Source organism: Camelina sativa, chromosome 5, assembly GCF_030686135.1.
Source record: "Camelina sativa cultivar CO46 ecotype springtype chromosome 5, ASM3068613v1".
Taxonomy (NCBI): Eukaryota; Viridiplantae; Streptophyta; class Magnoliopsida; order Brassicales; family Brassicaceae; genus Camelina; species Camelina sativa.
Genome location: NC_141884.1, coordinates 15,815,878 through 15,830,016, shown reverse-complemented (window position 1 = coordinate 15,830,016; position 14,139 = coordinate 15,815,878). Strand labels below are relative to the sequence as shown.

The 14,139-nt window shown below is 34.0% G+C and overlaps 2 protein-coding genes across 4 annotated transcripts; both read left to right on the top strand.

The window, feature by feature from the left end:
• The first annotated feature begins 2,328 nt into the window (after positions 1-2,328).
• LOC147943811 (uncharacterized) lies at positions 2,329-3,344 on the top strand. The gene is made up of 2 exons (XM_087512375.1): positions 2,329-2,616; positions 2,916-3,344. Exons 1-2 carry the CDS (start codon positions 2,329-2,331, stop codon positions 3,342-3,344), a joined length of 717 nt encoding a protein of 238 aa, XP_087368501.1.
• Positions 3,345-4,013: 669 nt separating this feature from the next.
• LOC147943810 (uncharacterized) lies at positions 4,014-11,870 on the top strand. 3 transcript variants are annotated; one of them, XM_087450137.1, is made up of 16 exons: positions 4,014-4,183; positions 4,404-4,565; positions 4,682-4,783; positions 7,296-7,626; positions 8,106-8,653; positions 8,751-9,095; positions 9,182-9,235; positions 9,406-9,576; positions 9,648-9,788; positions 9,870-9,923; positions 10,002-10,058; positions 10,153-10,349; positions 10,458-10,539; positions 10,824-11,264; positions 11,350-11,488; positions 11,599-11,870. In XM_087450137.1, exons 3-16 carry the CDS (start codon positions 4,736-4,738, stop codon positions 11,613-11,615), a joined length of 2,625 nt encoding a protein of 874 aa, XP_087306263.1. In that variant the 5' UTR covers positions 4,014-4,183; positions 4,404-4,565; positions 4,682-4,735; the 3' UTR covers positions 11,616-11,870. The 3 variants fall into 3 exon arrangements, with proteins under 3 accessions (XP_087306263.1, XP_087306260.1, XP_087306262.1); XM_087450136.1 differs by having other exon boundaries at positions 4,106-4,302; XM_087450134.1 differs by having other exon boundaries at positions 4,089-4,565.
• The last annotated feature ends 2,269 nt before the right edge of the window (positions 11,871-14,139 follow it).

Genomic DNA, 14,139 nt, shown 5'->3' with positions numbered 1-14,139 from the left:
AGGTTTACCTAGCCACCACAAACGTACTCTGATCTTGTAATCCAGATAACCTTGATTTTATTGAGTTTTTGCATTGGATTTCTTCTACAAAGTTGTTCTTCTCATTTCTATCTATCTACTATGCCTTGTTCAATATTTTATGGATTTGTATCTTTGGTGATGATTTCCGGATCTGAGTAGTGTGTTAGTTCTTGAGGATGAGATAGATTAGGTGGAGGGTCTTAGGATGTAGAGTGTTTAAGCTTTGATTGCATGATTCCCTTCTGGACTTGAGTAAGAAATACTAGTTTCTCTCTGATCAATTAGGACTAGGTTTGAGACATTTCCACACCCAAAAGGTGTTTGGTGAAATGTCTGACCAACTAGTGCCAGAGACTTACGTTCCTAGCCTAAGAGATTAGTTGTCTAGGATGTTTGTTGATATGAATGAACTTGTTTGTAATGCCTGCTCGACCATGTTCCTCTAGCGAGAGCTAGGTATGGAAGTGGTTGAGTCTGAGTAGCTTTTGCCAAGAGATTGGATTAGCTAGGTTGTGATGTTCATTGTTTAGGGATAGTTTGCTTATGGTATGTTAAACACTCTATAGACTAGGATACTCCACCGACATCAATTACTCCCATCCTTTGGACTTTTATCTTTTTGATTGATATTACATTCCTGAGACTGTTTCATTTGTTCATTGCTTAGAATCGTTTTCGGTTTCGCTTATTCTTGCTTGCTTCTTGTCATACATTTTCGTTTCTGTTTCTGTGACTCATTTCCGTTTTGTATTTTGACCATTCTAGGATTGTTAGAAAAAAAACTCTTTTTGAATTGGCTTAACTTGTGACTTCTTGATTGCATCTTGAGTGATAGTAAAGATTCCCAATTGGATTGACACCTTAAGTATTACAACTGCAGAAGGTTAATTGAGACCTACTAGGAGACACAAAAATCCTAGTATCAAAGTGATATATGGTATTTTAAGTGTTTTTCGTCTTTCATTTAGTACTCTATTTTAGTCATTTTGTCGTATCTTTTGTGTCTTGAATTTTTTTTCCAGGTATTAGGATGTTACACTGGAGTTTGAAAGATTGATCACCTTATTTTAGATTCATAGAATTGATCATTTTATTTTAAATCCTAAGTTTTTATAAGCATTATTTTACTGTAGCTTTATTGTGCTTGTGCTTGTGATCCTTGTGAACTTGATCTTTATATTTGCCCTTGCGATCGATTTAAGTAAGACATGTTAGTAGACTTAATATCAAGTCCGGTTTTGCTTGATATCTAAAATATCTTTGTCAATGAAAGTTGATGTTTTAAATGGCCTTTAACAATGTTCATGGTTTAAATGACATAAACTTGAAAGTTCATAGTTTAAATGGCCTACATATGAAAGTTCATAGTTTAAATGACCTACATTTGAAAGTTCATAATTTAAATGATATTTTTCGAATTAAAAGTTTCATCAAACGGCGTCGTTTTGTCACTAATGGATAGTGGTTAACGGGAGAGTAACGTCTGTTTGTTACTCGGTTATCGAAGTTAATGTTATATCTTTTTTGCTTGGTCAACAAAACTTAATTTTTAAAAGAGCTAAAGAAAGTTGATGTTTTAAATGAGTCTACAGCAAAATTCATATTTTAAATAGCCAAAATTTGAAAGTTCATAGTTTAAATGATATTTTCTCCAATTAAAAATGTTTAATACGATGAGCTGAAATATAGTCTTCTATCAATATTCGTTGAAATGTTCCGATTTAAATTAAACCGTCAAGACCTAAGGAGCAGAGGGATAAACCCAACAGCAAAGTGTCCCTTCTGCGGTCAAGAGGAAACGAGTGTTCACCTATTCTTCCACTGTCATTTTGCTTAACAGGTATGGTGCAAAGCCCCTTTACTGCCTTCACTTGAACCCACCCGGATCTCCAGCCTCTGAATGGGAATCGAGCTAGTTGGAAAACTGAAATGCCTGCCTCCAGTAGGGATCACTGATGGATCCCCTGGCGCCTGGATCCTATAGATAATTTGGAAGACACGCAACAAGTTAATTTTTGAACAGAAATCGATCTCAAGCATGGAAGCGGTTTCCCAAGCCATTGCGTATGCCAGAGAATGGTGGATCGCGCACGAACTACAAATCAAGCACCCATCCAACCAAGATAGACAAGTCACGAGAGTGTTGAATGCTGGACTTACCCATTGCTTCAGTGATGCTGCTTGGAACGAAAAATCGAAAATGGCGGGACTTGGATGGCTGTTCATGGACCCAATTACGAAGATTTAGATCAAGGGATCTGACACAGCTACGCATGTTCTCTCCCCCTTATTGCGGAAGCACTCGCGATGAATAGGGCTTTACAACACTCCTCAGATCTGGGTTACCAGAAACTTTCTCTTGCTTCAGATTCGCATACGCTAATCAAAGCAACAAACATGGAGCTCCAGCACAAGGAAATCCACAGGATTCTACACGACATCATAGAAAGGACCATGAATTTTGAAGAGATTAGCATCAGTTTCATCCCTCGTGAGATGAATAGAAGAGCAGATGAGATCGCAAAAAATGCTTTAACTTCTTTGTCTTTAATTTCACAGTTATGTGGTACAACCACCGAACAAAATTTAAGTCTTGTAACCTCTCAACCGAGGCATACCAACCCGGTTTAATTATCTTTATGGAAAGATTTGGATTGACAAAAAAAAATTAAATCGTCTAGAAAGAGGGAAAACAAATCAGTAAGATGGATTCCTTTCTCTGTCACACGATTATTTTTTCTTTTTTAGTCTCCAGTACTACAAATCTTTGTTTTATCAATGAAATTTTAAATTTAATAAAAATAAATAAATAATAATTCATCAACACTTCCTAGTTCCCCTAGTCGAGTGACAGGGTGCGTGGGGTCTCTGCCGGTTGTTTTCTCCGGTCACAGATGTTTTGTCGATGGATCCTGGAAAGCGGGAGATGCCTATGCGGGTCCGGTTGGGTGTGCTCAGCCGCTACGGATGGCTCGACGATGAAGGGAGCCGCTAATTTCCGCCAGAGTCTCTCTCCATTGCATGCAGAAGTAGAAGTTTTTGTTTGGGCTATGCGGTGCATGATTGGCCATGATTATCGCGAAGTGGCGTTTTATACAGATTGCTCAGACTTGGTGAAGATGGTGTCTTCCCCTCAAGACTGGCCGGCCTTCAAGACTTACCTCGATGATATCAAGATAGATAGGGAGGAGTTCTCTTCTTTTTCTTTATCTTTAATTTTCAGAAATGCTAATGTACATGCGGATTCTTTGGCACGCTATGCGTGTGCATCACTGCATCATGTTTTGTTTGTAAACGACTTTCTTCCGTATTGGCTCATATGAGTTAATTTTATTGTTGTAAAGAAAAAATAAATAAATAATAATTGCTGAGAAGAAAATCTAGTGGCATGTTAGAAAAATAAATTAAAAAAAAAAGTACCGTGACGGAATGCATGAGAACATGGCTGCATAAGTCAAGGGAGACTAGGTCAACAAAATTGATATTTTGACTTCACAATATATTCAGAATCAAGGTATATATCCGATCTAATTATTAAAAGCACTATTTTAAAAAACGTTATGATCAAAAGTTAGATGTTTAATTTTGTTATGTAGACTAATTAGATACAACTAAGACCACTATATTATATATAAAACATAATTAGGATATAAAATAGGGGAAAAAGGTTAAAAATACCTTATTTATTTTTTATCAGGAAGTTTAATACTTCATATTATTATATTGAAATAAAAATATTTCATTTAATTATTGTTAGATAAAAAATACTTAATCTTTGTATTATTGTTAGATTCATACCTTTGACTTAACATCCGTTAACGGATGTGACGGAATCATTCGACGGTGTTAAAAGTTTTAATTAAAGTTTTTCTAAGTATCCTTTATCCTATAAAGCACAAGTCAGTATACCAATAAACTTGACATGTCAGCAAAACTAAATTAAATTTTTTGAAAATATATAAAAGAAAAGCGATCATGGGAAAAAAACGATTACATATACAAAAAACCGAAATATCTGTAAAAAAAAAAAAAAAGGGAAACACAAAAACTGAAATACAGTTACTCACAATTTTTTCGAACTTTTATATAGCAACAGCATAAATAATTATTACCCTTCTCCTCGACGCCTTCCCCAACCCACCCCACGATCTCCATAACTACAGTTGCGAATTAGTTTGCAAAAAACATGAAACTGTTTCGTTTTTGCAATTGATGATCACCTTATTTATACGGATTCATCTTCTTTGCTAATTAGTTTTTAAAATTCTTCACCTCTGATCGGTTACTTTCTCGGCGACCAACTTTACTCTATGTACCATATATTCTACCGTTTTTTAATCCTCTTTTTCCCTTTTCAAATCAGAATTCCTCATCAATTACAGGTGAGAAGAGATAGAAAACAGAGTGATTCTAAAAACACGATGGTGAAACACGAGAACATAACAGAGTGGATTGCGGACCGCCATGATGAAACACGAGCACAAGGATGATTCTGGTTTTTGAAATCAATCCCTTCACGCCACATATATAATTAATCTTTTAAGGTATCAAATTTGTAATATTTCAAGATTTATATATCTTTTCGTTTTGCTTATACTGTTCTGGGTCTTTATTTCAATATCATTTCGATTTATAAGTTGTGAATTTTCTAATTTTGTAGTATTGATAATACATGGTTTGGTGGGAAACATTTTTCGGTTGAAAGAACACTTCAATGGAGCAAATCGTGATTACTAAATTGTCAAATCGTGACCAACTCAAGGTAACTGTCATTTAATTTCCTTTGGTTCACTGATCGATGATCACATGTTTGATCAAGTGGTCTATATATTGATTGTTTAAGTTTTTGAAATCCAGCCATACAAGAACATGTTATACATTTTGCCTTGAATACTATTCCCACGACTTATAAACAAAATCACATTTATAAGTTCCTTTAAGAAGCATATAAACTTATTTTTTTCCTTTGTTTTATACATCTCTTTTGTAGATTACTCGATCTATAATTTTCAAATCTCTTTCTTCTCTGTTGCAAACAGAGATACCTCTCTTTCTCTTTTGTATATCTCTGCTTTTATGGACATGAGCTACGTGTAGATTGCTATAATGTACAGTGGACATCTCTGGTTTACGAGAAATCTGAATTATCTATGTATTAACATAAATATCAATTAATGTTACGGTTGAAAAGTAACTTATGAAAAACTAAACAATTACTTCATTTTCTCCGTTGGTTTTGCTTCAATTGAAGTATTCGATTCCATTTTTGTTATTTGAAGTAATAGCATTCGTGAGTTCATCCGATTAGATAAAATGAAACTAACCCATTATGCACTACATTTTGATTTTCGTTTTATTCATATAACATTTGATAAAAATCTATAAATTTTATTAAAGTTTTGTCCCGTACGGAGTACGGGCTTAATACTAGTATATTGTATATTTAGTTATAGTATGAGTAATGTTAGCATGGTCTGATGGTAATGGTTGGGTTTAACCTCACATCATGTGCGGGTTTGATCCACATCAAAAGCAAATCTTTTCTTTTTTTTTGGGTTTAACCACTCGTGTCTCGCCGGTGATGATGAATCAGAAGAAAATGTATGAGCAACAACATCTTCGTTCATCGAATCTTTTTGTCCACCTCAAACCGCTCCGCACTGGACTGTCCTTTAAACTACGCTAGAAGCTACCTCGCCGATCTCCTCCCTCCCTACGTCCGCCGCATCGAATACCGATCTCCTCCCTCCTCCGATCCGCCGCGTCGTATACTTGGACTTCGATCTGATCCTCGTCGACGACATCGCTAAACTCGCCGCCACAGATCTCGCCACAGACCACGCTTACATAACTCATATAGTAACTAAATATATAATATATATCTAGTAAGACTTTAATTAAAACTTTTAACACCGTCAAATGATTCCATCACACCCGTTAACGGACGTTGAGTCAGAGGTATGAATCCACCAATAATATAAAGACTAGATTTGGACCCGTACTACAGCACGGATTGAAATACATTTTATTATTTTTAAAATATTATATATGTAATTATATATAATATTATTTGAATGCAACTCATGCAAATAATTTTTATTATAAATATTATTCATGAAATGTAAATGTATTATGTAAGTCTTATATTGTTAATTTTAACCCGTGTTAGAGTATATAAAATTATTAATCCTTGCTAGAGTATGTCCAGTTCCGTGCTAGAGTATATAAAAATTTAACTCGTGCTTGAGTTTGTAAGTCTTAAAATTATAATATAAAAACAAAATTCAATATGTGCTCTAGCATGGTCCTAATTTTTATTGAACGTTATGGTTTATCAATAAAATCTGTGAAAAGTAAATTTATAATATTGTGTTTAAAGATCTTTGGAAACAACTTGATATATGACTAAAATCTTCTAAAAATACAGTTTGAAAGATCCATGATTTTATTTATTACCATTAATATATCAATTATCAATTTGGAATATCTCCAAGGGGGAAAAGCAAAAATGCCCCTTTTTCCCTTCCACTTTTTAAAAATGCCCTTGGGAAGGGTCCATTTTTAAAGGTACCCCTTTTTTGCGTGAAAAAGACTTTTTTACCCTTAATGAAGAAAACCTAATTTTCTCTCCACTCGCCGTGCTTCTCTCCTTCCTCAACCGACGATTCTCTCTCCTTCGTTCATCGGCGATTCTGCGCGGCGATTCACGATTCTTCTTCGCGGCTAATCTCGATCCTTCTTCGCGGCGATTCTGCGCTTTCGTCTCTCGTATACGTAATTCCCGACATTGATTCTGGTTCTATCGCAGGCAGGTTCATTCTTTCTTTTTTTCTTTCTGGGTTTATCAATTTGGACTATCGCTTTTTTAAATTTAGGGCTTTTAGATTTCTTTGATATCGATTTGGAATATGTAAACTCTTTTAAATTTGGATTTATGTTCTTTTAAAACAGTTTTTAAAAGCCTCTTCAGTTTCTTTGATATCGATCCAGATTCAGATCTGATGCATTCAGATCGATAATTGTGTTTGATATGGATTTGAAATTAGTAAAGTCTTGTAAATTTGGATTTTTGTTATCTCTTGTAAAACACTTTTTGAAAGTCCCTGTTAAACCATTTGATATCAATTTTTAGATCGGTCGTAGTTGAATTATGTCGATAAAGTGTGTTGATAAGATGACTTCAGATCGATAACGTGTGATATTGATTTTTAAAAACCCTTTTAAAACTCTTGTAAATCCGTTGAAAAGTCTAATTAAGTGTGTTTCTTTAACAGATGGCATCAACTGATTTTGAACCCCTTGCACTACCAGAACCAACATATGGTATGGGTTTAGAACCAATTGTTGGAGCAAACATATGTCAACATTCGGACTTAAGCCTAGTTGCCAAAGTTAAACATACATTAGGAAAAGCATCTTTCACGAAGCTTCAATCTTCCTTCCTTGGGCACATCATCAATCTTTCTGCCAGAGACATTGGATTTTCTGGGAAAATATTCCACTACTTGATGCTGAGAAGGCTGAAGACAAGAGGGAGAAACTTATGGTTTACAGTCGACATGCAACCTCTTCGGTTTTCCATGAGAGAGTTCTTCCTTACAACAGGTAATTATAAAGTGTTTGCAATGGTTTTAAAACCCTTTTAAAATCCTTTTAAAAACCTTTTAAAACTCTTTTAAACTCTTTTAAAACCCTTTTAAAACTCTATTGTAAAGGGTTTTTCCCGTTTTAAATGTTTTAAAACCCTTTTAAAACCCTCTTAAAACTCTTTTGAAACTCTTTTAAAACTCTTAAATGGTTTTAAAAGGGTTTTAAAAGGGTTTTAAAAGGTTTTTAAAAGGGTTTTAAAAGGGTTTTAAAATGGTTTTAAAAGGGTTTTAAAAGGGTTTTTAACCTTTTTAAAACCTTTTAAAACTATTGTAAAAGGGTTTTTCCTGTTTTAGAAGTTTTTAAACCCTTTTAAAACTCTTTTAAAACCTTTTAAGAGTTTTAAAAGAGTTTTAAAAGGGATTTAAAAGGGTTTTAGAACAGTTTATATTAGGCAAAGTTTGAACAAACTAACATCATTGTTTTATTAAACATAGGGATTCAATGCGAACCTATTCATAGAGAACCAAGGAATAACGGAAAAGATCCAATTAGTGAACCATATTCTTGGGCGGTGAGAGGAGATTACACTTTAACTCAACTTCAATATCGACTATTTAATGAACCAGAAGAGGGTGAAGAACCTTTGGATGACAAGGAAAAGGAATGCCTCGCTGCAGTGGTATTAACAGAAGGTATTTTGATGACACCAAATTCAACAGAGAAGATACCTCTGTCTAGGCTGAAGCATGCATCAGATTTCGAGATGTATACAGCCCAACCATGGGGCAAGGAAGCGTATAACATTCTTGCCACATGCATTCAGAAATTCGATAAAAATACTTGGTTCAAAGGTCAGTATAGTGTCAAGGGATTTCCCATGGCATTATATATATGGGCCTTGAGTGCTGTTCCAATTTTTGGTGATAAATTTGCGATAAGATGTAATTTTTCAAGAACATTCTATCCACTGATTCTCAATTGGCAATCAAGTCGTTATGCAAGGTTTGATGATGTTGTTGAAGCTATTAAGACAGCAACTTGTGTAAGTTTTGAATTCTATTAAAAGTGTAGTTTTGATTATTCATTGGTTATCTATATTTGATGAGTTTTGTTTTGATGGATTTTGATTATTTTTGTAGGTTGAAGTCAAAACAATAATTGGAGATCCAGAAGAATATAAGCATTTGGTTGATAAAGATGACAATGATTTTGAAGAAGTTATTGGCCTGGTTATGAAAGGCTATAGGTTGAAGAAAGAAGAATGGTCTACAAGATTAGTTGATATTTACTGTGCTTTGGGAGAGTTGGGTGACAAAATGGGGGAAAAATTGCCAGACTTTGAGAAACAAGAGAAAATGGAGAAAAATTTGTCAGATTCAGAAAAACTTGACATAATCCTCTTTATGTTAGATGACTTCAACAAAAGACTAGAAGCCATTGAAGAAGCTGTCAAAACCACATCAGGGAAAGATAAGGATAAAGGAGTAAGATTACAAAATCGCACCTTTTCGCATATATTCGACACTAAACTCTTTAAACTGAGGTCCTTTTTTTTCTTTTCCCTTTGCAGTCTCACGAAGATGAAGATGGACAGAATAGAAATGAAGAGGTTATAAATGAAGAGGTCAGTATCTATTTTAAAAGTTTTTCTGTTTAAAAAGTGTTTTTAACGGATTTACAGCATAACACTGATTAAAGGGCAACCATAGTGACTTAAACCTTTTAAAACCCTTTTGAAACAGAATGTAAAACCTTAAAAATGATGTTGTTATATGTTCTTTTTTTTTGTTGCAGGCTGGCAAACAAAATGTTGATGGAGATATTGCTAGAGAAAATTTCGTAGAAAGCCAGTATGCAGATTCTGTCCGTCCATCAAACACACAAGATGGGAGCTACGCTGCAGATGATGAAAACACTCAAAAAACTGGTGGTGATGATGGTAATTACTTTGAAGAAACACCAAAGGTACATATATCTAGTATTTTTATAAGTTCTCAAATATCCTTTTAAAAGCACAATTGTTATCATCTTTGAAGGATAAATCTCCTTCTCCACGCCCTTCTACACCAAAATTTGATCTTCTTTCTGAAGAAGATGAGGATAGTGGAAAAGATAAAAGCATTGATAAAGAGAAGGGAGCAAGCAGTAAGAAGAGAGTTTTGAGAGAGAGAAAACAGGTAAATCATTATTTTTTTATATAGTTGTTATGAGTATTTTAAAAGATTTCATCAAGTAAACCAAGAAATGATGAACTGCAGAGAAAGTGTAAGCAAAGCAATGATGGTGATGATGATGTTATGAACAGAAAAGAGGTTAGTAACTAGTTGTATAATGTTTTACATTTTATTAAATGTTTTACAAAAAATTGTGATTTTCTTGAGGCACTACAGAGGAAGAAGCGTAAACCAAGTGACAACCCAGATGCTGATATTCAAGCTAGAGAAGGGGTATGTATCTAACTTAATTATTTATTTCTATGAGATATTTAAAATGTTTTCCAGTGTATCGATATAAAGTGTGAAATTTTTTTGTTTTGTAAAGCCACAGAAAAAGAAGATTAAATCTGATGATGTTGGTGGTGTGCAAAGAAAAAGTGAACGAAATACAATTCCTTCTATTCACACTCAGCCGCCTTACTCGGCCGAAAAGAAGAAGGACCCAATACTTTATCCTTTTTCCAAAGTTGATAAGACCCGGTTAGATGTATTTAGTGACTGGAAGAATTCAAGGAAAGCAAAGTAAGTTTTAGTTTCTAGCAACAAAAGTAAAAGTTCAATTAGTCTTTTAACAGATGTATTCATGGTTTTGAAAGTATTCTTGATTATTCTGTTTATTTTTGGATGTAGGCAACTAACAATTCTGGGTAAAAAAGTTGATGCCAAGTGGTTCACAACACTAGAGACGCCAGGGAAGTCGTTAACAACAATGGTATGATAACAAAGCTTAAGGTTTTACAAATGTGTTGTTAACGTTTCATGGGGTTTTAAAAAGGTTTTAAAAAGGTTTTAAAGAGTTTTAAAAGGGTTTTTAAAAGTGTTTACAAGAGGTTTAAAAGGTTTTAAAAGGAATTAAAATATGTCTTTTAAGCGTTTTCAAAGATTTACAATGTGTTTAAATTGGTTTACAAGATGATGTGTGACCGGGTCTGAACTTATTTATATGAGTTATTTGACAACAAGACTTGTTCTAATCTGTTTTTTGTTGTTGTTTAGCATGTTGATACAGTTGTGAAGTTGTTAAGCAGAAGAGAAGAAAGTCATCCGCACTTCTATAAAAGCAAATCATTGACGTTGGCTGAAACTTCTTTTTTGAGAGAGATTGATGAATATTACTCAATATTCGTTGACAACAAAGATGAATATGAGTTCCCTGAAGAAGGATTCAGTCAACTCTTCAAGGAAGCACCTACAAACCAAATACTGGCGCCAATGTTGGTTAAGGAAAGGCTTTGGATGCCATTGATGATCAATTTGGAGAAGAAGGAGATGATTATCTACGACTTGGGCAAGCATTTCTACACCAACAAAATTAAAGACAAACAGGTGGGTGCATATGCTGTTGCAATGCCTTATATTGCCCAGAAGAAATTTGGGATGAAAAATGATACAAAGAAATCTCCGTTCAGAATCAGTATTATAAATTGCATACCTCAGGTAAATACTGTTGAGCTTGTTTTCTAGTTTTTTGATATGGTCTCTGTAAATACTTTGGACTCTTCACTTTGTTTTTTCTTGATAGGTTGATAAGATTGAAGATAGTGGTGTCTTCATGCTGAAGACAATCGAATGTTTGGCTATGAGCATAACAACACATGGCAATCTTAAAAATGAGTCAATTGGTGATTTACGGAAGAAAATGGCGGTTGATATCTTTGCAGGTCAGTGTAGGTTTTTACATGGTTATTTAAACTGGTTTTAGATGGGTTAACAACTTTTGTATTGCAATGTATTTTAAATGGTTCTAACATCAATTATATTATATTTGCAGAATTACAAAATGACTAGGATAATGGAAGTTTGCATCTTGCTGGTATATGAACGTGATCGCAGGAATGGTGCTTTAGATTATTGCATCAAGAACAATATTATTGCATCAAGAACAATATTATTGCATCAAGAACAATATTATAACTTAACATATTCTAAAAATATGTTAAGTTACTCCTTTTATATATATACTTCGTTTAAGATTAAGTATTTACAATGAAGTTTAAAACGTTGTTTATCATTTCTGAATCCTTTTAAAAACTTTTTAAAACTCTTGTAAATCCTATAAAATTTATTGAAATACCCAAAAAAATCCCTTTTAATCCTTTTAAAATACGTTTTAAAACACTTGTAAATCCTTTAAAATCATTGAAATACCCAAAAAATCCCTTTTAATCCTTTTAAAATACGTTTTAAAACACTTTTAAATCCTTTAAAATCATTGAAATACCCAGAAAAAACCCCTTTTAACCTTTTAAAACGCTTGTAAAAACTTTTAAATGGTTTTAATACTATATTTTAAATGATTTTACAATGTTTTTGTATAATAAGGGTGAAAGCCCTAGGCCTAGGCCCAAATAGTAAAATATAACCTCCACTCCCCCCCCCCCTTATCATTTGTCAGTAAAAACTAGGGTTTCTCTTTCAAAAAGTACAGTTTTCCGTCTGGGAGGTTGAATGCGCGAAATTCACTCAAATCTGTATTTGCTTAAAATTGGGTTCTCGATTTCGTCGGATTGCAGTCACGAAATTGTCGGATTGAAAGTAGAAGTCGGCTGATTGGGTACGCGAGGACTTCAAATTGCAATTTCTCTTTGTCGAATTACGGACTCTTCTTCTTCCTCGTTTTTCCTCTCAGTCCTCTATTCGAATTCGTCGTCTCTTCTTCTCCCTTTTGTAAGTTTGGTTTGGAATTTAATTTTGACTTCAATTTCTATTTCAATATGAAATTTTATGATGTTTTGGTGAACTCGGAATACGAAGGTTGTAAATTTATCAATGTCTTTAAAAAGTTTTAAATTGGTTTTAAAATAGGATTTATAAGGGATATTGGGTGCATGCCTTGAATATGTTCTCTGTAAACAATGTTGACAGGTTTTGCGATATGAGTAATTTTGAAGATTCCGCGAAGAAACTGTGCTTTCCAAAAAGATTAATCACGCCAGGCACAGAGGGAGATACATTAGAAAGAGTTACTAAATATTCTTCAGAGCAAGCTGTTTTGGCGAGTGTAAAGAATGCATTAAAAATAAAAGAGTTCCAGCAGTTAGAGAAGTCTTTCTTGGGTCCAATTATAGAATTTGTTAATCGGAAAAATATCAAGTTCTCGAGTCAACTGGTCCACCACTTACTACAGAGGAGGATTTTGTCTGCGAAAAACGAGCTCTGGTTTGCATTTGATGATCAACCTATGCGATTTTCGCTAAGGGAATTCGTCATTACAACAGGCCTTCCCGTAGGCACTGTTCCATCAGGTACTGTTACATCGAAAAAAGATTTGTGGATGAATGATAAAATGACCTGCAAACGTCTTCTTGATACTTTGAGAGTTAAAGGGAAAGACATGAAATCTGAGGAAAGAATTAGATTAGGTGCTTTGATACTAGTGGAGGGGATATTGATAGCTCAAAATCCAGTAGTTCAAATTCCCTTAAAGAATTTGCTGAGAGCCAGTAGTTTTGAGAATTTCTGTAAGTATCCTTGGGGTGAAATTGCTTACGAATCATTAGTGAGTGATGTGAAACAAATGACTGTGGGAACGTTGGCAAAGAAACAGTATGGAATGGCTGGCTTTCCATTTGCAATCCAAATCTGGTTGTTATCTTCAGTTCGACAGCTAGGGGAACATTTTGGTGTTAGGGAAAGCATTTCAAGCCAAAATCAACATCTCCCACTGATCTTGCAATGGCAAAAGACATCATCCCCAAGATTCAATGAAATAAAATTTGTTTTCGAGTCTTGCAAGGTACCATTACTTCTCTAGAACTATTTTTTTTTTTTGTTTTCCAACAGTTTTAAAACACATTGTAAAACCTTTTTTAAAAAATGTTAGTAATGTAATTTAGATTTACAATGTGTTTTAAACTGGTTACAAGACTTTACAACGGATTTACAAAGGATTTCTAGAGTTATAAAAGAGTTTTAAAAGGTTTTAAATATCTGTATAAGATTTTTGAGATATAATATGAATCAATTTATCTTTGCAGTTTGAAGTGAAAACAATTGTCGGTGATCCCGATGAATATAGCCATTTGGTTATGCCACCGAATGATGAAGACAAGGATTTCGACGAAGTTGTTAAACTTGTAATCCAAGGCTATAGGATGACTAAGGAGGAATGGATTCAAGGATTTATTCAAGATGAAAAAGGAGAAAAAAATAAAAAAAAAGCGTGTGAGAGAAGCTGCAGGGCCATTCTTGAATCAAACTAACAAAAAAAAAAGAATATCTTTTAGTGAGAAAATTGACATGATTTTAAAAACATGTCAACTTACTCACAAAAGATTAGTGAGACTGGAGAATCATGTGGGGATCACTACTG

Coding starts and splice junctions, on each gene's coding strand:
- LOC147943811 (XM_087512375.1), top strand. CDS start 2,329: ATGAATAGGGCTTTACAACACTCCTCAGATCTGGGTTACCAGAAACTT. Junction 2,617..2,915: donor CCGAACAAAATTTAAGTCTT/GTAACCTCTCAA, acceptor CTCCGGTCACAG/ATGTTTTGTCGATGGATCCT.
- LOC147943810 (XM_087450137.1), top strand. CDS start 4,736: ATGGAGCAAATCGTGATTACTAAATTGTCAAATCGTGACCAACTCAAG. Junction 9,577..9,647: donor ACTTTGAAGAAACACCAAAG/GTACATATATCT, acceptor TCATCTTTGAAG/GATAAATCTCCTTCTCCACG. Junction 10,350..10,457: donor AAGAATTCAAGGAAAGCAAA/GTAAGTTTTAGT, acceptor TTTTGGATGTAG/GCAACTAACAATTCTGGGTA.